This window comes from Sander lucioperca, chromosome 15 (genome assembly GCF_008315115.2).
Source record: "Sander lucioperca isolate FBNREF2018 chromosome 15, SLUC_FBN_1.2, whole genome shotgun sequence".
Classification (NCBI taxonomy): Eukaryota; Metazoa; Chordata; class Actinopteri; order Perciformes; family Percidae; genus Sander; species Sander lucioperca.
This window is the reverse complement of record NC_050187.1, coordinates 5533954-5560974: the sequence shown is the minus strand read 5'-3', so window position 1 is coordinate 5560974 and position 27021 is coordinate 5533954. Positions and strand designations below refer to the sequence as shown.

At 40.0% G+C, this 27021-nt stretch overlaps 1 protein-coding gene across 4 annotated transcripts in view; it reads right to left on the bottom strand.

The window, feature by feature from the left end:
* The window catches only part of piezo1 (piezo-type mechanosensitive ion channel component 1), a 204794-nt gene that overhangs the window by 74373 nt on the left and 103400 nt on the right, over positions 1 to 27021 (bottom strand). For 2 of the 4 annotated variants that reach the window (XM_031313783.2, XM_031313781.2), the window contains exons 11-22: positions 26820 to 26899; positions 26380 to 26560; positions 24823 to 24928; positions 22981 to 23162; positions 14565 to 14713; positions 13500 to 13658; positions 12046 to 12200; positions 11058 to 11224; positions 9924 to 10100; positions 8309 to 8434; positions 7129 to 7329; positions 4446 to 4650 (exon numbers count right to left, since the gene is read on the bottom strand). In XM_031313783.2, coding sequence (XP_031169643.1) covers positions 4446 to 4650; positions 7129 to 7329; positions 8309 to 8434; positions 9924 to 10100; positions 11058 to 11224; positions 12046 to 12200; positions 13500 to 13658; positions 14565 to 14713; positions 22981 to 23162; positions 24823 to 24928; positions 26380 to 26560; positions 26820 to 26899 — 1888 coding nt within the window. The remainder of the gene's footprint in view (positions 1 to 4445; positions 4651 to 7128; positions 7330 to 8308; positions 8435 to 9923; positions 10101 to 11057; positions 11225 to 12045; positions 12201 to 13499; positions 13659 to 14564; positions 14714 to 22980; positions 23163 to 24822; positions 24929 to 26379; positions 26561 to 26819; positions 26900 to 27021) is intronic. The other 2 variants (XM_031313782.2, XM_031313786.2) reach the window with 2 other exon arrangements.

The following is a 27021-nucleotide window of genomic DNA, read 5'->3' as shown; positions in this document are numbered from 1 at the left end:
TTCCTCACATTCCATTCACATAGATCACTCATATTTAAGTAGCCCATAGGGACCGAAATACGGAGGTGGACTGGTAGCTGGAGAGGTGCCGGTTCACCTCCTGGGCACTGCCAATGTGCCCCTGAACCCGCCTGAACCGCTCAGGGCGCCTGCTCAGCAGTCGCAGCCCACTCACTCTGACATCTCTCCATTAGTGCATGTAAAAGGACCTGAGCGTGTGTGTGTATTTCAGGCCTGTGTGTAGTGTGTAATAACAACAGAGTGTAAATTGTAATTTCCCCATTGGGGATCAATAAAGATTATAAATGATTAAGTTATTTACAGAGACTAAAGTAAGATCTATATAGGAAACTGAATTTCTTGTAACATTAACCCTGGTACCTCTTCCATCATTAAGGCAAGTAAGTGATCTCTCCTCAAGTAGTTCTTCAACTACTTCTCCATTAGTGTCTGTATGGTCACTTCCCCACAGAGAATTGTGAGCATTAAAGTCTCCACACCAAATTTCTCTTCTATCAACACTGTCCGAGATCTCATGGAAAGTTTGTATTGATAAATTCTTACACGGATTATAAAAATTGACCACTTTGATATTTCCTCTGGGACTACACAGTTCTACTACTACACATTCATACTCATTTGGAACAGTTACTCTCCTATATGCTAAAGTGTCCTTAATAAATGTCACACATCCTCCACTTTGTTTTCCAATTCTGTCACATCTAACCGAACTGTAACCTGGTAGGACAAAATCCAAATGTGGTCTCAACCAAGATTCTTGTATACACACAACATCAGGCCTAACTTCCATAACTTCTGGCTTTCCAGTGTAGGATGTGAAATACCATAACGAGGCTAGTCACCTTGAGACACTCCATCATAATTAGTCGGGTTCAACATCCCATGAATCAGTTCAGCCTTAACTTCCGTGATCCCCAGTATCTCTATGGCTGCCTCTACAATTGTCTTAATTCTATCACTTTTTTCTTTTGCTGTATTGCCACATTTACAGTCTTACAGATGAAAGCGACAAAGTTTTTTGGTTTTACCCACAATCAGCGTATCTTCATTAATCTTCTTCATCCACGGAATAATTTCTGATTCCCTCTGACTTGACGGTGGAGATAAAACCTCTGACATTCGGCTATTCACCGACTCTTTTGCTCTAGTTACTACTTGTGAAGCACCGGGTCTGCACAGTTCACTTTCCTTCACTTTTCTTGCTGCATCAGCATAAGAAACCTGATTAGTCAATTTATATTTCTGTACCTCTCTAGCTTGCCTTTGAACAGGGCATCCTCCAAAAGCAGCGTTGTGTTCACCGCCACAATTGCAGCATTTTACTTTCGTATCCTGACCACATTTACCATATTCCTGGTCACCTCCACATCTAGCACATCGTTGTTTTCCTTTACAGTGTCCAGCATTGTGTCCCATTCTTTGACACTTGAAACATCTAAACGGCGCTGGGATAAACACTCTTACATCATAACTCAGATATCCCATTCTTACTCTCTTTGGCATAACTTTTTTAAACTCAAGGACTACTGATAGGCTATCAGTTTTCACCCCTTTTCTCTGTGATTGCAGTCTCGTGGCTTTCACCACCTGCCCTCCTTTCACTTCCTGAATGATCTCCTCCATTGTCACTGCCAAAGGTACATCAGAAATAACACCTCTAAGCTTTGCTGCATTCCCTGGGATATGAGCACTGATCCTTTCATCATTAAGTGTGTCTGCCCTCTTTGCTTGCGGTCTGTAGCAAAGACCAATAGCCTCCTATTAGGGACCGTTCGGTATTTATGGAATGGACCACCGGAGGAAATTAGGGGATGATCATGTCTTTTTATATTTTGCTAAGGGGAGGGTCACCCAACTTTTTTATTCATGAAAAGAGCAACATTTCAAAGTGGCTTGTTTGGTGCATATTTATCCATGTATCTCTCAGTCTCGGCCCCCTAGCAGATGGTCTGACCCCATACACGGAGTTTGCTGGGGGGGGCAGGAGGAGCACTGCCCCCTGGTGGCTCAAACAGGTAATTGCATTGTTTAAAAAAATAGTAGAATAATTACATCTGGCCTGACCAGATATTAAATAAATATCTTAAATAACACAAAACAACTAAATGGTGGTAGGTAATACATCAGAGTTCATATACTGCTTTAGTAAAAAAAATATTACCTGGCTGACGATGGGAGGACGCAAAAAACGAAAGTTACTGTTGCACTAATCTGGACATCTTGCCGTGCCAACCTTGCAATAAAGGTTTCCTAAATGCCATGTATATAAATACGATGTCAGCTTACTAATTGATTGCGGGTTTTGTGTAGATTTGGACTTGTACACGTTTATTCCACTTTGTTTAAACAGCGAAGTGGAGAGACCTCCTTCACCTGTTTGGAGCTGGCTGGTGAATGTGACGCTCGTATCGGCCTTGCTGGATACACCGTGACTCTGTTTGTGGATCTACTGATCGCTGTGGATTACTTTTTTTTTGTCACTGGATTACGGCAAAATACTGATCTTTTTTCTCAACGTGTCTTAATGTTTTATGGTGTGACTGCGCTTGGTTTCTGCGTTTGGAGAGGCATCTCAACAGAATGTAGGTCGAACACTGATTGTTCACTGTTACATTTTAGTTGAATTTAAGCGTCTGTCTATTGCGTTCCAAGACAGCCGTGCCGCGATTGGATTTCATAAGGGCGAATTGTTAAATTGTTACAATGTAACTTAAAAACTTTAAAAATAAACATATGTGTTTTGGAATATAATGTTCAGCTTCGGCAGCTTTACCTATGTGCTAAAATATACAATGACGAAGCCTAGTGACGAGTCCATAGCAACCAGTGTTGAATTGGTTATATCCCAGCATCCTTTGCTGAATGGTCTCAATGTTTTATTGTTTTATTTTATATGAATACTAGTTTACTAGAGGAGTAACTTAGTATCTGAAGTAATGCAGTAATAGATGAAGTGTGCATTTAGTTTCCATTCTTATTGTGTTTCCACAACAATGTTAGTGAGTAAATCTACTGAAATGGCCACCACACCATAACAGAGGAGTGGGATGTGTAAGATGAGAATGCAGAGGTTAACTCCTGTATGTCATGGCTGTAAAAATCAAATGGCATCTGTACTTTTTTTGTAAAGTGCAAACTTGCATGCGAGGGGAGGGTCATTCCTTTTTTTCAAATCGCTTTGGAGGGTCATAGGAAAATTATTACTGACGAGGGGAGGGTCACGTCTTTTTAGGTTAGAGGCCACAAAACTCCTCCAGTGGCCCCTTAATTAAATAACGAACAGTCCCTTACTCAAATATTTGGCAAACTTGATCTTACCCATTTCTTTCTCAATTGCTTTTGTTAGTTTCAGCGGGTGAAAATGCCTCCCCCCCTCTTTTTTGAATGTTATCATCACTTTCCATTCAGTGTGTTCGTCCTCCTTTCTCACATTCATCATTGCAGACTTCACTTTTTTGGACACGTCGCCCACCTCCACATCACAGTTTGAACTTCCAGAACTATCGCACCTACCTTTCCTCTTATTATTTACATCTTGCCAGGGCATACTATCACTATCTCCATCCGTACTTTTACTCATGATAATTACAGTCACGGTACAGTTGTTGCTAGTTCGCCAAAATCGACAAAAAACTCTCACTTTTCTCGAGGGACTCTCCTGCCAAAAAGGACGTAGGAAACCTTCCTCAACCCCTCACCTCTGCCACCACTTTGTTCACCACCTTTACTGTAATGTACTACTGTTTATCAGACACTGTTTCTATGGTCCCATATACCACCTTTAAGACTATTTACAGTATTGACAGTACTGCACTGTATGGATGCAGGCCCTTGGAATTCTGCCAACTCGTTACTGATGATTGAGATATATAATTTATATATACTTTATATATAAAGTACTATATATATATATATATATATATATATATATATATATATATATATATACACTGCTCAGTGGCCAGCAGAACAGACTGTGGTTGTACTGAGCAGCTTCCAGGTATGAATGTGGAACTGTGTGAATGTGACAGGTCGTCATTGCAAATGAGAATTTGTTCTCAATTGACTTACCTGGATAAATAAAGGTTATATATATATATATATATATATATATATATATATAGTTATAAAGGTGATCTAAGCAACTTTGAGCGTGGCATGGTTGTTGGGGATGTTTTCTTGGCACACTTTAGGCACCTTAGTACCAATTGGGCATCGTTTAAAAGCCACAGCCTACCTGAGCATTGTTTCTGACCATGTCCATCCCTTTATGACCACCATGTACCCATCCTCTGATGGCTACTGAGTGTATGTATTAGGGGGTCCCTACTCCATCTCTCTCTTAGTTAAGGGGTCCTTGGCTTAAAAAACGTTGAAGACCCCCAATCTAGATGCACTTACTGTAACTGCATATAAGGACTCACCTATACAGAGTGCCGGCGGTATGCCCACACACAGAAGATACTGGTAGATCATGAAGATAGACAGAAAGAGACAATATCTGGGCCAGATCCTGGCAATAGCTGCCCGCCGCCGCCTCACCATGATGGCAACCAACCAGCAGCCATGGATTATCACCAAGAAGTTCATCCGCTGGCCAATCACATTCACTGTCATCAGGAAGCAAATCTTTAAAAAAGAGGGTACGTTTTTTAGAGATTTAAATGAAATTTAAATTAAAAAAATTTTTACAAATCATTTTACAACTACAAACTCCAATGGAGTTGGAACGTTGTGTAAAACTGCCCACTGTAAAAACAGAATATATAATGATTTGCAAATCCTTTTTAACCTATATTCAATTGAATACACTACAAAGACAAGATATTTAAAAAAGATTGTAAATTAAGGGAAAATTATTCAACACTCAAACTGTTATAAAGTTTACTTTTGCAATCATTTTTAGATAATAGATAAGAGATGATATGCTAATGTGTGTTCCTTTTGTTGACCGTTCCAGAGCATCAGTGTTATGACTACAAAAAAGATAATCTACAAACCCCAATTCCAATGGAGTTGGGAATGTGTGTAAAACGTAAATAAAAACAGAATACAATGATTTGCAAATCCTTTTCAACCTATATTCAATTGAATACACTACAAAGACAAGATATCTAATGTTTAAACTGATAAACTATATTGTAATTTTTCAAATATTCACTCATTTTGAATTTGATACCTGCAACACGTTCCAAAAAAGCTGGGAAAGGGGCAACAAAAGGCTGGGAAAGTTGAGGAATGCTCAAAAAACACCTGTTTGTAACATTGCAAAGATGAACAGGTTAATTGGTCATGACCCCAAAAGGGTCACTCGTTCACAAGCATGGATGGGGCGAGGTTCACCACTTTGTTAACAACTGCATGAGCAAATAGTCCAACAGTTTAAGAATGTTTCTCAACATACAATTGCAAGGAATTCCATTATCTACAGTCCATAATATCATCAAAAGATTCAGAGAATCTGGAGTAATCTCTGCACGTGAATGCCCGTGACCTTTGATCCCTCAGGTGGCACTGCATTAAAAACCGACATCATTATGTAAAGTATATTACCACGTGGTCTCAGGAACCGGATAACCATTGTCAGTTAACACAGTTCGCCGCTACATCTACAAGTGCAAGTTAAAACTCTACCATGCAAAGCGAAAGCATATCAACAACACCCAGAAACACTAACGGCTTCTCTGGGCCCGAGCTCATCTGAGATGGACTGACACAAAGTGGAAAAGTGTGCTGTGGTCTGACGAGTCCACATTTCAAATTGTTTTTCAAAGAGGAAAAAGACCATCCAGATTGTTATCAGCGCTTAGTTCAAAAGCCAGCTTCTGTGATGGTATGGGGGTGTGTTAGTGCCCATGGCATAACTTGCACATCTGTGAAGGCACCATTAATGCTGAAATGTACATACAGGTTTTGGAGCAACATATGCTGCCATTGAAGCAACGTCTTTTTAAGGGACTTCCCTGCTAATTTCAGCAAGATAATACTAAGCCACATTCTGCACGTGTTACAACAGCGTGGCTTCGTAGTAAAAGAGTGCGGAGTACTAGACTGGCCTGCCAGCAGTCCAGACCTGTCTCCCATTGAAAATGTGTGGCGCATTAAGAAGCGCAAAATACGACAATGAAGACCCCGGACTGTTGAGCAACTGAAAGCGTTCATCAAGCAAGAATTGGAAAAAATTCCACCTACAAAGCTTCAACAATTAGTGTCCTCAGTTCCCAAATGCTTATTGGGTGTTGTTAAAAGGAAAGGTGATGTAACAGTGGTAAACATGCCCCTGTCCCAACTTTTTTGGAACGTGTTGCAGGCATCAAATTCAAAATGAGTGAATAATTGCAAAAAAACAAAGTTTATCAGTTCAAACATTAAATATCTTGTCTTTGTAGTGTATTCAATTGAATATAGGTTGAAAAGGATTTGCAAATCATTGTATTCTGTTTTTATTTACATTTTACACACCGTCCCAACTAGGGTTGGGCATCGAGAACCGATTCCTACTTGGAATCGTTTCAAAAATTACGATTCCATCGGAATCGTTTCTTTATTGGAATCGTTTAGAGGATTTGGTTTCAGATCCGATCATCGCTTCCCAATTTAACATGCGCAAGTTTTGGTTTCCATAGCGACCAGGCGCTTGTTATGTTGCAGCCTTGGAGCCCAGTAAGCAGCGCTCTAGTCTGGCTTTATTTTACGTTGAAAAAGCTGTAAAACTGCAATCCACCGTTGACTCAAAATAAAACTTTCCTCTTATTTGTGAAAATAGGCATGTGACCCGTTCCAACTCCACCCCTCAAATAATCAGAATCGAGAATCGATAAGAACCGGAATCGAAAGGAAGAATCGGAATTGGAATCAGAATCGTTAAAATCTAAACGATGCCCAACCCTAGTCCCAACTCTATTGGAATTGGGGTTTGTAGATTATCTTTTTTTTATTCATAACACTGATGCTCTGGAATCTCTTTTATCTAAAAATGATTGCAATAGTAAACTTTATAACAGTTCTTGTTTTCATTCAATAATTTTTCCTTTATTTACAATCTTCTTTTTAATTTTCCTTTTCCAAAAAGCCCTGTTCAGCGATGAAGTGATCTCTCCCATCTACCTCTAATCCAAACTTGTAGAAAGAGTAGTTGAGCAGGTACTTGAAGCAGGGTATGAGGCCCTGGTCTAGAGTGTCTCTGGTAGCGCCGGGGAACAAGGCGCGGATGGTGGGGGGAGATCGCTGGAGCTGACGGTAGTGGTGAGCCTGGTGACGATACACTGTTGCCTCAAACACCAACAACATCAGCACTATTAAATGGTTCTGCAACAAAAAACATACAGGACACTAACTCAGTTATGAGTTCAATTAATTAAGCCTTTACTGGATCAGCAGACTCTACACACAAAGAAAGCGTTTAGGGGCTGGCTGTGTAGCCTCAATAATTTAAGAGTAGTGACTGAACTGTGTCTGTGGAACTGGTGAACTTATTTATAGTTCAGATTTTTGATTAAAGCCTGACGTCCTGCACGTTCATTTCAGGAAACAACAACAACCTTCGATCTAGACACGCTGAAATGGCAAGTTTTGAATACAATTTGGATCGTGCAACAAGGCAGGCCTGCTTGGTTCTTTCGAGGAATGATTGTAAAGATGTATAAAGAATATATTTTACGGCATTTACTATCTAACTGGGACATTTCGGGGGGGATTGCTGGGGACAAAGTAAACATGGTGATACACTGGTAAGAGCAAATTATGTTTAACATATATCCAGCTAATTTAAATAGCTCACGTTACTGTATTGTGTGAATAGTTAACTTAATTTAATATTATGTGCTGGGTTTTTTTTTGTGCGGGGTGCAAATGTTCCACCAAAACAAGTTCCTTCTCGAGACTTTTTTTGCAGAGCCACCGTCGCTGCGTCTGGAGCTTAGCGCTGCCCAAGGCTTGGTTTAAAGAAATTCAAATAACCCAGAGTGTTTTTTCTCCTATCCCAGAATGTATCTGTGGTGTAGCCAGACCATACTCCACAGTGCTGTGGACATTGGTCTGGCAATGCGACACTACCCAAACTACAAAACGAAAGACAGGGTTCAAATCTCTGTCAGGGCGCTGCAAAACATCCAGTGTGGGTCCTTCAGCAAGACCCTTCATGCTAACCCTCAGGCGGGACTCGCCTAATCTTTATATTGGAAACTGTGTTTATATTGCGTATTCATTTTCAATCTTCACAAACCAGGTACAGTAGCATTCTTACTGGATCCACGCTATTCATTGAGGAAACATGTATTGAATATACCTTGCTGTATCCCAGTACTGTGGCATCTTTCCTGATGCCAAACCATCTGGCGGGATCCACTGGCTCCTTATACAGAGAGGAGTTCACCATCTCTTCTGGCATTAGGTTGGTTTCATTTGTTAGAGGCTGTAAAGGAGAATACCTTATCACTGCAGCTCCCACTGGATCACATTACTACCTTGGCAGGTCAAGTTACTCTACAACACCTGCTGTCTCAGCTCATAGAAAAAAACAAGAGAGAGAGAAGAAGCAGTCAGGGCATATGATTGTCATGATGCTAAATGCACTGCTGCCTCCACAGCTCTCTTTTCTTTCTTATTCCTTCTCTCTTTTATTTGAACACATCTAGTTCAGAGCTGTGAGCTTGGACAAAGAAACAGTGTGTAACTTACACCTTTAAAAATGCTACAGTCCTCTTGGCAATGCTTGCCTTTTCATCAGACATGACGTTAAGATAGGGCTAGGCGATATGGAGAAAATCAGGTATCACCATATTTTTTAACAAATACCTTAATATTGATCACAACAATATTGTAGGGTTATTGGTGCTTTCACAAAATATTTACACAATAACTGTTTATTGTAAAATTGTAATAAATAATCATCAGTAATATGGATATAAACTAAGTAGTAAAGGCAAATAATAGAACCGCTAGAACAGTCTGGTATCTTCAGAAAATGACATTACTTTACTGTAATGCAGCCTTTAAAACCAGGGAAAGACAACACGTATGCCATATAGGATATCAAACAATGTAAGACGATATCAAATCTTGTATGCTGATATCGATCTATCGATATATTGCCCAGCCCTACTTTGAGGGCATACTGCATAAAAAGTAGCTGATAATGTTTGGGAGGATGCTTGAGAAGGAGAATTCAACGTACAATTTTGGAATTTCATATTCAATGAAAAATACATTCAATATTCAAATGAGCATAAGCCTTAACAGGAAAGGGTGCAAAACCTATATAAGTCAACATTTAACCCTACATGTAAACAGCTTATACACAAATATTTCACATATGCAGGTATCCATGCAGTTAAATCATTCCTTGTGTAGGACCTGGTATTCAGCTCTACCCTAAACTAATTTAATATAGAACTCATCAGAATGTGCTTTTATTATTTTACTTTAAAGATAAATATTTCCCAAACTGGTATTGATGGAAAGTGTAACAACAATACATCTTTAATAAAGGTTATCTATTTGAATCCCCTACTGTTTTATGGAAGATTTATCGCTAACAATATTACACTGCATAATGTTGTAACTGATATTTAGTCTAGCACTGTACTTAAAAACAATTTCAGGTAGTTGTACTTTACTTGAGTATTAAAATGTTCTAATACTTTCTAGTTCTACTCCACTACTACACAATTGAAAAATATATTGTAAAGTTAGTGGTCTGACTGCCTGTCTGTCTGTCTGTCTGTCTGCCTGCCTGCCTGCCTGCCTGCCTGCCTGCCTGCCTGCCTGTGTGTCTGTCTATATGTTTTCCCTTATCCTCCAGGACGGTATGTTGGTATTAATGACTAATTGAAATATACCATCATGCCTGTTGAAACATATTGTTGATGCAGAATGTGTGTGTAAGTGCATGTGTGTCTTACCAGGCTACAATTACTGGAGTATTCAACAGGGTTGACAACACTAAGCTGGTACAGCATCTTACACACGATGATGACGCACACCCAGACTGTAGACAAACAGGAAGCCATAGGCCTGAAGCGACCGTAGGGCATTGCCAGAGACCACAACACCACCAGGACGAGGTTCATCACAGATGGCTACGGACAAACACAGAAACAGGACATTTAGGTCATATTATACTCATTCAAAAATAAAGAGCTTTATGTCAAGTATCAGCTGTGCAGTATTTAATTGCAGATCATTCATCAGTCGAAACAAGCTGTTCTGAACATGGATGCATTACTTGCTTGATACAGTGCTCAAAAATAGTGCCCTATTCATTTCCATGAAAGGTGCTCATCCAGCAAATTTGCCAAAAAAGATAGATAGATCGATAGATATGACTTTCGATAAATCCCTATAAGGTGTAGCCTAAGGGTTAGGGACATGACTTATACAAAAGACACAGATTCAAAATGCTTGTTAATAATAATTAGAGGTATCTGATTTGCTGTACAGTGTTTTATCCATGGGCGATTTTAGACCCTTTTTAGGGGGGCTCAAGCCCCACCTCACCTCAGCCTCATTTTATAGCTTCAAGTTAGAGTTTGCGAACTTGTCTGTTAGTGACAATGGACAAACAATTACAGGTTCAAAGGGCTTGAAACAGGTTTAATATCCTGTGTCACTGTAGCCAATGCTATGCACCTGTAACCCAGTCAAGAACAGGGTCAACAGAAACGTAATTTTGGCCAATCGGAGGTGGTTGTGCCAGACTCCTGCCTTTGGCCGGGTGTCACTGTATCTAATCTGTCAGAGAGAGAGCAGGAGATGGTGGAAAATGGGGAAAAATGTCTACCAGTGTTTCCCAAAGCCCAAGAAGACATCCGCAAATGGCTTCTTTTTTTTTTTTTTAAACCACAAATCAAAGATATTCAGTTTACTGTCAGAGAAGTAAAGAAACTAGAAAATATTCACATTTAACAAGCGCAGAGCAGAACATTTTTACTTTTCTTTCTTAAAAACCCATTAATCGATTATCAAAATAGATGAGGATTCATTCACTAGTTGACATCTAATTGATTCATCAATTCATCTTTGCAGCTCTACTGTACCTCTTCGAGTGAAACCCACACAGAGAAGAAGGCCACCATCTTGAGGATGTGGAGCTCCAGAAGCCTCCAGAGAAACACTTGAACTTTGGTGAGAATGTCAGAGAACCTTCTGGACAGAACCAGTAACCTGTCCATCACCAGACCCCATTTACTGGGCATCAACTCCCCTGAGCAAGGAAAGAGAGGATGGATGAACAAACATAGTGGGAGGGAATGGTCCCGCTCAGTTAAACTTTTAGTTGAATACAGTTGTTGACTTTTCTAATAACCACCTGAATGCACATCTGGTAAATAAAACATGATTATTTTCCCATTTTGCAGAATGCAATAATAAAAAATAGTGTCAGTCAATAATTTGTAATCATACACTGTAACAAATTACCATAAAAATACGGGATTTTTCTTACAGTAATTGACCGTTCTTCCTAAATACAGTGGAATACTGTAAATGTTGAGGCATTTGAGGAACAAAATATTAATAGCAAGCTGCTATACAATTTTACGGTATACTACAGTATTTTTTTCAGTAGCCAGGTTGTTACACCAGCGATTTAATACAACGAAGTACAAAAAATAAGAAGAGAAAGAGAGATATGGTACCGTAAAGCTTTCTATTAATACAGCACAGTACCATAAAAACTTTACAGTAATAAACTGTCATTATAATTTACAGTACGAACACTGTAAAATTACAGTAAAGAGCAGGTAAATGTAGCTGCCAGTATTTTACTATAAAGCTTATTTATACAGCACAGTACCGTAAATGTTTTTCCAGTAATAAACTGTCATTATAAATTACAGTACAAACACTGTAAAATTACAGTAAAGAGCAGGTAAATGTAGCTGCCAGCTCTTTACTGTTATTTTACGGGAACATTTGTTACAGTGATATGGGAACAATATAATAATTACTAACTTGCGTGTCAATAAGCAACACTTTAGCTGTAAAAATATATCTTTAATATAAACTGCCACTGTTGTTTTTCACCTTCGTCTTCAGATTCCTCATCGGTGTTAGTCACCTGGTCTTCCTCTTCAACGTTCATTCCCACATTAGAGCCAATCGGCTCAGTCCTCTCACTGTTCTTCTTCCTGGAGGCACATTGTCTCATTGGTTGTTGCAAAAGGAAAAATGTAGAATTCCTAGGTAGCACATGACGAAGGGAATACCACCACAAAAGGGCAGAGATTTTAACCTAGATATTCTTAAAATATGGTCACCACAGTCCAGTCTGACATCTTTCTCATTAAAGGAGAAATGGATTTATGTTATGAGACTGGACCACTCCATTACATTACCTAGACTTGAGTAAGATACATTTTCTTTATTAACTGTAATACAGTAATATAATAAATAGTAATACTAATAAATAATTTACTGCCGATTTATTTCTATTATGAAAATCAGTCATTAAATCATCATCATCATATTTCAGTATGTTCTGCACTCCATGGTGCTTAGATTAGGTCTGGTTATACTGGAATGATATTTTTTTGTGTAAAAGTTAATAGTTCCACTTTTACTTAGTGGTCCTGTGGATTTTTGGTGTGAAAGACAAAGGGAATCATTAACGCGTCAAGCTGAGGCTTCATTCACCTAACCTACAGCTTCAAACATGTTTCTAGACCCTGTTTTCTTTTTTCTGACACATTGAAAAACAATGAAAAAGGTTAATTGTTTATTTTTCTCTATATTTATTTTCTGTTTTTATACAAAAATCCCTCTCTTTTCTCTTCTTGTAAACATTATGATAGTTCTAATGACTTGTCTTGAGCACAGGGGCATATACATACATTTGTCCAGTCAAATGTGATTTGGAGTGACTAGCTAACCCTGCACATGATGTAAAACTGAACTTAAACTTGTGGTTAGCAGAGTGATATCATTAGGACGAGGTGTGTATGGTTTTTAGCTGACAAAAAACTGTATTTACATTGTGGTTTTTCATTTCTCCCTTATCCTCCTTCTGAATCTGAACTAATAATGCTCAAAGTTTTCTCTGTAGAAGTGATTTAAATCATAACTAAACCCCACCCAGATATTCTGTTTCAATCAGAGATAAGTCACATGCCAAAAGATACAGTCAAGACACTCATACCTCGATTCTCATTTTTTATGATTAGTTTTCTTTTTCTTTCTTTTTACACGCTTTATTTTCTCTCCTCATTTGATTATTCCATTCTTCTGTCCCTTTTTTTTAAAGTTTTATTTTTTTTTATTTTCACATTATGTACTGTTGAATAATTGTAGGGGACCCAACATGCCAAGCCCCTTGAGAGTTTTCTGAGTTTTTTTTAATTGAATGTATCATTGCTGTTGTTCTTTTAACATTTGCTAAATAAATCAAATCCAACCTTAATTTCACTGTGGCTTTAAACAACACTGCAATATGAAACATGTTTTTGATTGGACGTGAATGCTAGGAGTGTGTAGGTAGTTACTTGTGTTTAGGGGTAACATGCTCCAGGTCAGTGATTCTCATGAAGGGCTTGTGGAAGTAGTGCAGCTGCAGAATACAGGCCAGCAGGAAGAAGCCAGGGATCAGAATACTGCTGAAGAGTTCAGAGAGAGCAAACGTCTCCAGACCAATCGCTGCCAGCCTGAGAGACGACAGGGGGGGCACTATTACACCTTCATTAGTTAACTTTTAAACATTACTGCTTAGTTACCATACATACAGTCGGAATAACGGTGAAACTGTACACATTGCTCACAGAGTGAAAGGAACACAGGGTTAATAAGGACCCCACAGTTTATTTTTGCCCTGCTATATAAACTTTTGGGTCAACTTTTTTTTTTTTTTTTAGAAAAACTAAACTGAATCTATATTGCCAGGTTAAAAAACTCATACATAATTTCAGTTTAGCTATAATACAGCTATCACTACTGAAAAAGGAGAGCATGAATTTCTGTTAACTCTTGTGACATTGAACCACAGAAACTGAACGGACTTGACATGAGATGGCGCTGTGCCGTAATTGCTTTACATCGGACACTAAAGTATTAAATATTAAACACCTGGCTATTCTCCAACCATGTATTCTCTATTTATATGTAGCTACATCTAAGACATTACACCTGGCCCTGACAAACCAAAGACTACTGTAAAACTAAATCTAAATATGTAAAAATGAAACTAAACCTTTCTGAAAAACTGAAACTAAACAAAAACTAGCTAACACACTCTGAAACTAACTAAAGCTTAACTAAAATTTAATCCAAAAGTCAAAAATAAAAAATAACTATAATAACCTTGGTCAACAAGCCTAATTACCTCCATTTGCTTTGTAGTTATGCTTAGGCCATTTGGGGTATGTGCTATGAGCAGTTAAATAATAATAATAATAATCCTTTAGACATGGGTAATGTTTAAATATTATATAACTTTCTATTTAATATAAAAATTAAAAAGAATGACAGCAGAACCAGCTGAAAGAGACACAGAGACGTTTCAGCAGGGTAAAGGAAGACACAAGACAGGCTTAGTCTTTTGTAAAAGAACGTACTGTTCTTCTGTAAAACCAGTAAAGTTTCTCCAGTATCCAGGGAAGTCTTCAAATTGGTAAGTGTAGATGGAGATCAGCACCAGCATAGTGTAGGCCACAACAAGCCACCAGAAGAGCTTCAACAGACGCCTCCACAGAGAGTAGTACACCTGGGAAATAGGAACAAGACACTCAATACAAGAGATTTTTGGAAATAACATTTATTTTTTAAATATGAATGTGCAAATAAATACAGTTTCAGGAAGGCGCCTGGGTGTGTAATTGTCACAATCCAACTTTTAGTCACAAACCAAGTAGTCTGGATCAAAGGAAGTACATTTCCAAGATGTCCCTCACTTTCTGCTTCTCAAAGTCCCTTTATGGGAAACAACAACAAATGTTGTGCTAGCAAGCTACATGCTGAAAATGGCAAGTTTTAAAGAAAATTTGGTTCGTGCAACAAGACAGGCCTGCTTGGTTCTTTCGGTGAGAATGTTTGTAAAGATTTACAAAGAATATGTGGAAACACTTTACAATAATGGTACATGAATTATCATGAATTCATGCATGACTTCATGCATGAAAAAGGATAAATTCACTCATGTAGTACTTCATGAACTGTCAGTACACGTATACGGATTAATAGTATCTCATGCATGACCTAATGCAGGAATAATACCTTAAAGGTCCAATGTGTAGGAATTTCTCCCATGTACATATTACAGCTACGGTAGCCTTCACGCTTCAAAAAACGGTCTCTTGCTCTTTTCAATATCCTTTTTCTTTTTCTGGGCGAAGAAGAAGACTCCTATTCCTGAAATGCAATTTGAATACGTGTTTGAATACGTGTGGTCCTCCATGTTTCCTTCTTCAAACTTGCCGGAGCCGGTAAGCTACGATACCCATTAGCGGCACTAGCAGCACCTGTGAGTTTATCATGTGACAGCGAAAACGTGAAAGGCGGAGCAGTATGTCCTGTATGTCCCTTACCAGCTAACATATTTCAAGATGGCGCATGAATATGGAGCGTCTACCCCAGTTCATGCGAATGTAAATGTAAAATTTCAAGCCAAAAGGAATACTTGGAATTGATGGTGGAGGTAAATATTCATGAAAAAGGACAAGTTTGTGAACGGGAAACACAGATTTTGATAATGAACAACTAAACACATTACACCCTGGACCTTTAATTAATGCATGAATTAAGGTATTTTAATCATCACATTTTCTTTTTGTGATCAACTTTTTTTATTGGCACCTTCAGACATACAAAACAAATTCCACACCGTGTGACAGGTAATAGCAGATGATGCACAGAACAGATCAACACAAATTGAACAAGAACAAAAACCCTCTCCTCCCCCCACCCTCTGCGGTCTCGAGGAAAACAAAACAAACAAATAAACAGAAACCACACCTTGCCTTATCACTCTCCTCTAATTCTTGTGGGGTCAAGGTCATTAAGTCTGATATTTGTGCTGCTGCGCTTTCCCATAGGCTGATAGTTGATGATCTGGCTTTGTTAATCCTTGCTGTAGATGTCTAGAAAATACGCCAACCACTGTTTTATACAAAGCGAGTGAGGGGGGAGCCAGCGTTGAGCTATCATTTTCTTGGTTGCAGTTGAGCCGGCTAGCCAAATTTTCCCGTAGCTGAAAGGCTCTGTGATACACTTTAGGAGTATGTGTCAGGCTCAGAGCGTCCCTGGCATCATCCTCCACCTGCGATCTGGGCCATGTGTCGGGTTTCCTGCGGAATTCATCGGTTGCAATCTGCGGCGTTCTCCAGTCCAAAGTTACCAGTGGCTCCGGCCGACTGTACCGGACTCCGAGTGCCCATCTTCCCGCTGCTGGAACAGGAAGCGCTCCAAGCGAGGCTGCGTGCATGGAAATCTCCGCCCGCTCAGTCGTGCATCCCAACAGACTGAAAGGCGCCCGATTCGCATGACGATGATCAACACTAGATCACTCACAAATAAGACTTTTATATTTAATGACTTTTTTACGACAAATGCGCTGGACTTTCTGTTGTTGACGGAAACCTGGCTGAAACCAGGTGATGACAGCGCCTTCTCGGAGCTCCTCCCCCCCAGCTGTTCTTTCCTCAACTCGCCCAGAGTGTCAGGTCGAGGTGGTGGGCTGGCCACTCTCTTCAAAGATGAGTACAGATGCAGGTTATTACCTGCACTCAGTTATAATAGCTTCGAGCTTCAGCTGTTTGTGGCTGACCTGGATTCTCCTGTGTTATGTGCAGTTGTTTATCGCCCACCAAAACTCAACAAGGATTTTATATGTGAGTTTTCTGAGTTTTTAGCTGATGTTGTTCCTAAATACGACAAGCTCCTGGTTTGTGGGCATTTCAATATCTATGTGTGTTGTCCCTCAAACCCACTTGCTCAGGATTTTAAAACACTTTTTAACTCTTTTGGCCTCAATCAATGTGTGGAAGGGCCGACACATCATCTAGGCCACACCTTGGACCTATGGTCTTTCAGTTTCTCTGGGAGAAATAACAGAAACTGGTATCTCAGATCACTTCCCCATCAGGTTTGAGATCAGTGTTCTACCACCCGCTATTAAGCCTGTCTCCTCAGGTTCTAGGCGGCGCTGCATCACCTCCTCTTCAGCTGGAGAGTTTGCTTCTGCGTTTGTGGGCTCACAGTTTTATGTAAAGAATGGTCTGGTATCTCCCTCTTGCCCAGATAACATTCTCTCTGTGTTCCATTCCACATGCCATGAAATCCTAGACTCTATTGCCCCTCATCGGATTAAATCTATTAAACCTAAGGTGGACCCCTGGCTAAATGATACCACAAGGGCCCTAAGGCAACACTGCAGACAATCTGAACGAAGATGGAAGAAGGACAATTTACATGTATCACTGGGTTTATTAAGGGACAGTCTAGTCACATACCAGAAGGCTGTGAAGGTGGCGAAGATGCACCATCTCTCTTCCGTCATAGCTAGCAGTTGCCATGAACCTAGAGTGTTATTTAACACTATTAACTCCGGCAGATGTTTCAATCAGCACATGTGAGAAATTTCTCTGTTATTTTATCGACAAAGTAGCATCTGTCAGGAAAAATGCCAGTGCTAATTTTAAAGTGTTTGTACCTGCTTCTCCTGCACACTCAGCTGTGTTTGAGGAATTTAAACCAGTTTCTCTGACGTTACTTAGTGAGGTTGTACAACACATGAAACCTACCAATGGTCCCCTAGACATTGTTCCCGCCAGAATGGTGAAGGAGGTTTTTAATAGCACCATTGGGTCGAGTCTTCTTACTTTTTTTAATTCTTGTCTTAGTTTAGGTTCTGTCCCAGCTGCCTTTAAACATGCTGTGGTCAGGCCCCTACTTAAGAAGCCTAATATTGACCCCACAGTGTTGTCAAATTTTAGACCAGTCTCTCATCTGCCTTTTCTTTCTAAGGTTTTGGAAAAAGTTGTTTTCATACAGTTACAAGCCTTTCTAGAGCAGAACTCTGTGTTTGAAAAATTTCAATCTGGTTTTAGATCACGTCACAGTACTGAGTCTGCACTGTTGAGAGTACATAATGATATTGCCTTGTCTGTAGATGCCGGGAATCCTACTGTTTTAGTGCTCTTGGACCTCACAGCGGCTTTTGACACAGTGGACCATGCAGTCCTCCTCTCTCGCTTTGAGCATTGTGTAGGCATCAGAGGCTCGGCACTTGAATGGTTTAGCTCCTATTTGGCTAATAGGAGCTTTTCTATCATGACTGGTGACCTCTTCTCGCCAGCAGCTCCTCTCTCTTGTGGGGTTCCCCAGGGCTCAATTCTTGGCCCCATTCTGTTTTCTTTATATATGCTGCCTTTAGGGGCTATTATAGGAAAGCATAACATTTCATTGTTACGCAGATGATTTGCAAATCTATTTGCCTATGAAAGCAAATGACAGTGTCGTACTAAACTCCCTGCTTAGTTGTATCACTGATATTAAGCTGTGGCTTTCAGAAAACTTTCTTAATTTGAATGAAGATAAAACGGAGTGATTATTTTCAGTACTTCAGGCACGCAAAATGGCCCAGCTTTGTGTTTGGGAGCTCTAGCATCTTACACTAGGTCAGCTGTCAAAAACTTGGGGGCTACTTTTGATTGCAGCATGAAATTTGACAAGCAGATCAGTAATGTTGTTAGAATGAGCTTTTTCCAGCTTCGTCTCCTGGCTAAAGTTAAGCCTTTCCTCAACAGGCACGATCTAGAAAAGGCAATTCATGCCTTTATTAGTTCAAGGTTGGATTATTGTAATGCTCTTTATGTTGGTCTGAATCAGACCTCCATCTCACGTCTTCAACTTGTGCAAAATGCTGCTGCTCGCTTTTTAACAAACACATCTAGACGTGCACATATCACTCCCGTTCTCTACACCCTACATTGGCTCCCTGTGCGTTTTAGAATAGATTTTAAGATTTTATTGTTTGCTTTCAAGGCCTTAAATGGTCTGGCCCCAGAATATTTGCCCGAAATTTTAACTTTGCGGGAGCACAACCGGTCATTGCGTTCTTCAAACCAGCGAGTTTTAGAAGTGCCAAGGTCTAGATATAAACGGTGGGGTGATCAGGCTTTTGCAGTTGCTGCCCCGAGACTCTGGAACAAGTTACCCCCTGATATTCGCACTATTACAGATGTAGCTCTTTTTAGGTCCAAATTTAAAACGTATCTGTTTAGTCTGGCTTTTAATACGTAGCAGTGGTGTGACAATTTCATTCTTCTGTTTCTTTTTAACTATTTCTGATTTTATTGTTTTCTATGTTCTTTCTTTCTATTGTATGATATGTGTTTTTATTCTTGGTTTTGATGTTAAGCACTTTGGATACCTGCTGGTTGCTGTAAAGTGCTATATAAATAAAGTTTGATTGATTGATTGAAAGTTTGACTTTAAGGTTGGGGAGGGTCAAGCCTCCTGTGTTTGTGGTACGTTGCAGGGTAGAGTATTTTAGCCTAGGTTGTTTATTATTCCAAATATACTGCCAAATTAAGGTATCAAGTTTTTTCCAGAAATGTATCGGTGGGGATCCCTTACTTAATGATCATTGTACTTAAGAAATTCACACGAGGAACTATATTCATTTTACCAACAGCAATCCTGGAGCGTAGTGATGCCAGACGCGCAGACCAATTGGCCAGATCCCTTTGAGCACTACTTAATATAATTTCATAGTTGTCCTGGACAACTTGCTGTAGGGATGCATGTATGGTGATACCCAAATATGTAATTTTGCTTTGGGTTGGTATTGTAAAACTAATGGCTGATGCCACATGCCTGTTATTCAATAAAAGAAGATTAGATTTATTCCAGTTAATTTTATTGCCTATATAACCTGATTGGTCAGGGTGGACTAGCTTCTCGATAAAGCCTTCTCGGAGAGCCGACTTTGGAATAAAGCTTAATATCAGTCCCGATGAGGCTGATGGGCCTGAAATTTGAACAATCCGTAAGATCTTTGCCCTTCTTTGGCAAGACGGAAATTAGCGCAGTATTGGTTTGTTGGTGGAAAGTACCCTTCTCTATGGCTGAAGTTAAAGCTTGTAAAATGGTAGGTCCTAATATGTCAAAATACTGTAGAAGAAGTTCTGATGGAATTCCATCCAACCCTGGCGTTTTCCCTTTTTTAGTGCTGATTTAAGTTCCTCTAACGTTATAGGTTGACCCAGTTCTTCTGCCTCCTCTGGGTCAAGAAGAGGCAGGTTTAGTTCTTTTAGGAACTTCTGGCACTGTGTCGGATCTGGGTTGCAGGAGGACTCATACAACTTTGAGTAGAAGGATTGAAAAGTGGCGCTGATATCCTTAGGATTTGTTTTGAGATACCTCGGTCTGTGTGGATAGTAGCTCTGGATTCGCTTTGTTTTAATTGTTTTTTAAATTAAAATAGTAATTTTGCCATACTCTGAATTATGAAATCAGCTCTCCTTCTTAGCAGATCATTCAGCTCTGTTCGACTTGTGACTAGAAGAGTATGAGTAGATTTAGAAAAACAAGTCTTAAGCTAAGCTTAACCTTAGTTCCCTGCCATGTATATGCAGGGTCAGAAACTAAGTCAGTATTAATTGATATAAATTCAGCCAGTTTGGTTCTAAATTCTGCATCAAAAGCAGGAATTTAGCTTGTTTGATCAGCCCGTTTAGCCCCCTGATGTTAACTGAAAGGATTGAAAGCTCAGCCATCTTCAAAATTCACATGCATACATGTCTCGAGTACCTTACCAGAATTCGCTGATAAATTTGTAGCAAAGGGTGAACTATTAGCTCTGAGCAAAGTGTGGTAAAAACATGAAAAATAAAATAAATCCCCAAACCCTCTGAGACCGCAGACCCCAACCCCTATTTGCAAGATACATGGCCACATCAAACGCAGCTCGCGCAAACTCCAGCCCACAATTACCCCTCCTGTCTAAAGTCACAGGTACATTGAAACAGGTATAGTGAACTTCTTATGCTAAACATGAACGGTGTTACAAAAACCCTACAACTAAGTCTCAACCAGCTATCAAATTGTGAAAAACACACCAACCTAGTTGGAGTAATAAACATAGATTATAAACGGGATGGTCAGCATCCATCATGTTTTTTCAGTCGGGTTAAATGTTCCTTTAAAGCTTGGCTCCAAAACTTACATACAGTGTCCTCGAGACAAATTTAGCACGGTAGCCCAGACACCCTGCTAGTCCACAGCCACTGGGTCCGCTAGCCTCGGCACCAGCACCAGACGCGAAGCCCCCCCGCCGTCCTCTGGCTTCGTTGTCGGCAACAGGCCCCGTGTTGATGACGCGTCGTCCTCCACATCCAACTCCCAACAGAAAACGTCCGCATCTGTGGCTGCAGTGAAGGCGAACTCTCTCCCTCCGTGGGTCACTCTCAGGGTGGCCCGGTGGATGAGCAGGTCCAGGTTGCTCCTAGCATGTATCTCGTGTTGTGCTTCTTCAAGTTCCCGATACCGCTGGGTCGTGAATGCGCCGCAGTCAGGTTGCATCAGATCACGCACCGTAGTTCCCTCTGTCTCAAGCTCTGCCATGATGTGTTGCAGCAAGGCATTAATTTCCGTTAGCGCTCCCTTTATTGCATTGTAAACCACTGATTCAAGCACACTTAGTTGCTTTTCCAAGACCTGAGCAATCAGTCCTCCATGGTCAGGAATGCGCTAGCATCAGTCGCTATGTTAGGCACCACTCTATTAGCCGCTGCCATGTTTGTCGATTTTTGTAGCTTTATTTTAGTATTGTAGCAACAGGATCTGTTTTCTCGCACTTGCTGGCAGTTCACTGAGTCACTGTGATAGCAGATAAAACGATTTGGCATCGAAGAAAAAGGAATATACCTGGTTATTCAATGAAATGCGGAGGTGGGTACGAGAGCCCTAGTTTTCTGCGACCATTGCGGCTGCTGGTCACGTGATCTCCCAATCATCACGATTTCTGATTTATTAATGATCTTTATGTCGTCTTAACATACATATATTCTGAAGAATTGTAGTGTAATCATGATTAACTAAACATGACTTCTTCATTACTTCATCATGTTTGTGGCCCTTCAAGTAAAGTGCCGACCTGGTCCATCTTTAACATTGATAAATCATATCTTATTCATTCAGTGTATATCATAACTATTGTAACTACAGATTTACCTATGAAGATGAACATCATTAATACGTCAGAAATCATGATGATTCAAATACCTTAATTGATGCATTAACGTATTGTTCCTGCATTAGGTCATGCATGAGATACTATTAATCCTTGTACATTACTGATAGGGATGAAGTACTACATGAGTGAATTCATGTTTTTTCATGCATGAAGTCATGCATGAATTCATGATAATTTATGTACCATTATTACATAATATAATATTAAGTGTTACCGAATATGTTTAGGGCATTTACTCTCTAACTGGGATGTTTTGGGAACGATTGGTGGGATTGCTGTGGACGAAGTACACACGGCGATACACTGGTAAGAGCAAATAACATTTAACCATGTATCCAGCTGCTACATAGCTCACGCTGCTGTAGTGTGTGAACAGTTAACTTAATTTATTATTGTATGTGGCGTTTTCTTTTGTGGGGTGCAAATGTTCCACCAAAACAAGTTCCAGAACCAGAACCACCATCGCGGAGTGTCCGGAACTTAGCGTCGCCCAAGAAGATTGTGATTGGTTTAAAGAAATGCAAACAACCCAGAGTGTTTTTTCTCCTATCCCAGAATGTATCTGTGGTGGAGCCAGACTTTACTCCACAGCGCTGTGGAGATACAGTAGGTCTGGCAATGTGAAACTACAAACCAACTAACACAAAGAAGAAAAACGTGGCACAATACTGAGGTTCCACTAAAACATTATTCTGAAGAGAGAATTACTGTATGTTTAAAAAAGTATCTGATGAGATATCTAAATGAACCTGAACCTGAACCAGGCATGCTCCTACCTGATAGAGACAGAGGCACAGCAGGAACAGCAGCATGTAGATGATTTTGTATCCAACGAGTTTTCCAGCAAAGGAGACCATGATGAACATCCCTCCACACACATAGATCCAGTATTTGGCATAACTGCTCATCACCATACCTCCTAGAACCTTCAGCACAGATTCATTACCAGCGCCCTCTTCTGACAAGGATAGAGGATAGATAGGGAGGAGAGGGGGTGAGGAAGAGGGGTTAGATGTTGATGGTAAAATGTAAACAAAGTCATCAGAAAGACAATGTACATGGTAAGAAGGACTATAAGGGCATAGACAAACATGTCACACTCTGCAGACTGGAACTATATTTCATCACAAAGTTTGTGTTTGTGTACAAAGTTGGCAATTTAATCTGACGGGGGCTCTAGAAAAAAGGCTACAGAGTTGTAAAAATGGGTTAATCCTATGGTAGTCTGGATCAACTGAAGTACATTTCCAGGATAATTGCCTGATATCCAGTACGTGATGTCCCTGCGCTTCTGTGTGTGATGCCATTCCCAAAATGCCTTAGCTCCGGGAAACAACAAAAAGCTACACGCTAAAATGGCACTTTGGTTTTGAAGAAAATTTGAATTGTGCAATAAGGCAGGTCTACTTTGTGTGAAGAGTTACAGTAACTTCATTTATTATTGTATGTGGTGTTTTTGTTTGTGTGGTGCAAATGTTCCACCAAAAGAAGTTCCTTTCTGAGACTATTTTGCAGAGATACCGTCGCTGCGTCCAGAGCTTAGCTCCAAGACGATTGTGATTGGTTTAAAGAAATGTAAACAACCCAAAGCGTTTTTTTCTCCTATCCTAGAATGTGTCTGTGGTATAGCCAGACCTTACTCTACAGCGCTGTGGAGTAGTAATAGTAATTGGTAATAGGTCTGGCAATGGGAGACTGAGCCTATGGTCTTGAGGAGGCTGACGTTCAACCCAAAGCAAACTATGAACTACTGAAGGACTTGCCGTAATGATGAGATTTTATTTATTTTGAATTTAACTTTTACTTAAACACTTAAATATATATGATATTTTGAAACATTTTAAATGATATCCGTTTTACTTCTGGAAGAAATTTTAAAAATCTCAATAGAATGGAGCTAAATGTAATTTAGTTAATAATTAAATCTAGAAACTTCTGCAACAGTGTCACTGTTACACTGGATAATGTAGAGAACACACCAGAAGAAAGTTGTTCCAATAAAAACTGCATGTTGTGTGGATTATCCAAAGCAACTGGGATGTGTTTTCATGGCTAGAAAACAGGTATATTGTTTTGTTGTGTTGTGTGTGTACTGTATATGTGAACCCCATCAGAAAAATGCCACATATGCTCTCTATGGACTTGACCTTTGAAAAAAATGAATATTACATTACAATTCCTTAAGCTCAGGCTTTTATCCGAAGTGACTTCCAATAAGTGCATTTAACCATTAAGGTACAAAATCAGAACAGCAAGAATCTAAATAAAAATAAAAACCAAACTACAAAGTGCCACATGTAAGTGAATTTTTTTTTATTACCATCATCTTCTTAGACAAGGTATGGTCAGAAGAGATGTGTTTTTTGTATAAACATCCAAAATTGTGTATAAATGCTATTCATGTGTGTTTTATCATAATGGAACATTCTATGTTTGTAATGTCAGTGTGAATAAATGACAAGATGTGTGTGTGTGTGTGTGTGTGTGTGTGTGTGTGTGTGTGTGTGTGTGTGTGCGTGCGTGCGTGCGTGCGTGCGTGCGTGCGTGCGTGCGTGCGTGCGTGCGTGTGTGTGTGTGTGTGTGTGTGCGGGCGTGTCTGTGTGTAAAAGATATCTGACCTCCGGTAGTGACCTCCTGTAGTGGCGTGGCCATTTTCCTTTTCCTGCTGAAGTTTTCTTTCACTGACTGACGTACTAACAGCCAGAAGGTTAAAGTAAACAGGAGCTGGAGAGAGACAGATATAACAGAGGGATGGAAAAACACAGAAAAACATGGAGAACAGGAATTTCACTGGGTTTCTGAAAAAGAGCCCAGCCACCGCTGAGTTGATTTAAATAAAGTTTTGTACATGTTAAGGAATAGAGCGCATAAGTGTTTACTGTTGCTGAACTTGGAATATCGTTAATAGGAGAGCATACTTTTGGTACTGCATTCTCCCAGCAAGTGTGATATATATAAGAAAACATTGGTTAAACAGGCAAATGTCAGGAAGGAGAGTTTATCAGCTCCAGCGCTGGTGCTGTGTGAAGGGACATGTGATCTGACACAGCCAGGAGTTGAACTCATATTTTGTCAACAAGACACATGCTGTACTAATCATAGACAGTAAAAAATAATGGACGAAGCTTCCGGACTGACACCGTGTGGACTAAAAAGTGAAGCCAATGTGGAAGTGCCTTAAATCTGCATTCTATCTAATTTCCAGCAGGGGGCGACTCCACTGGTTGCAAAAAGAAGTTGGTATCTATATGTCTGGGAAAATAACCCTACTTCTTACTTGATTTATTACCTCAGTAAACATGTTCATAATGCGTTTATTGTCTCAATCGCTACGTTCAGGTCTTCTTCAATACAGCATAATGTTTATTTTGTAAATTATGGTCCCATTTATTTTAAAAATGATGATAAAGCAGGAAGTGCTTTAGGGGCGTGGCAATACGTCAACCTGTCAATCATGACAGAGGCTTAGCAATGCTAACCTTGGCACTGTGTACATTAAAATAGCCATGCACTTGTTTTGGGTGTTTTCCATGTTTTAATCTTAAACTTTGACCCTCTTACTTTGTTTTTCATTTCATCAAAGTTAAATAGAACATTTGGTTGGCTAAAAAGGTCTTGTTTAGTGTTATGCAAACCAATCGGGCTAGCTATCACCAGCATTAGCTAGTAACTTAAGGGAAATTTTGCAGATTTTCCATGTACTGCCGTACATGCAGGTGAATGGCAGCAGTACCCGGAGTTCTGTGTTTACCAGCCAGTAAATCTCCACTGAATGACTCGCTTCAGAAGAGTTAAGAATCAGCAACTTTCCCCCTATAGTGTTTAGCTTGGCGCAGAGCCATTGCAACCATAAATAACACTGGCCTGGCCGCATCATCCTCCCCAACTCCACCCTCTTGTCAAAAATGGTCACATCTGGTTGCAAAAAAACAAGATGGTGACCCCGTATTGCCAAACTCAAGGTGCTTCAAAACGGCAGTCCACATACCAATGGGTCACAGTCCATTATTTGAGCTCATGCCTCATTGTGCTTTGAGAATGGAGAGATGAGCCCTACTATATTTACTCTTTCTAGAGCCAGGAGTCAGTGATGAAAATCGTACTGAAGCTCATAATAGGTCTCAACTTTAACTTCATCATCATCAAGTCACCCAGTATGTATTCTCTCATCTTACCTTGGCTCCCAGTCTTAGACAGGGGTACTGGGCTCTGTCCAGGCCCAGTTGTCTGAGGCTCATGGTGCCCACAGTGGTGGGCAGTTCAGGCTGAAGCTCCATGGCCCAGACGTACTGCAGACAGCACAGAGCCAGGCCATAAAGCAGGATGAATGGAGAGCACAGTGTGGCCGCATGCCGTCTGCAAAAAGAGACAGCCTACTGAAATCAGGCCTAAACCCTGAAACAACACATTAGTGTGGGTTCAGTCATAATTTAGCATGTGTTTTACATACCTATGTTGAAATCACGTTAAACCTTAAGATTTGTTTAGTTTAACCAGACCAAACACTGACCCAACATAAGCTATATCTGTAGGAATCAATTAAAACTGCAACATAAAGGTAAAGGTAATCAGGTTCTTTATCGGTTCTGATTAGTTCTGTCAACGCTATAGGTACCTGGCACGCAGGATCCAGATGAGACACGCCCACAGCAGCAGCACAAAGGTCAACCAGCTGTGGTACATGATGCTCCAAACCTGAGTAACATGGAAACAGCACATACAAATGTGGAAATCCATATTTGTGATGCTGTTGTTTTTGCTGTATAGGTTCACAGTATACAGTATACATGCATTGGTCCTATGTCATTTTATAAATG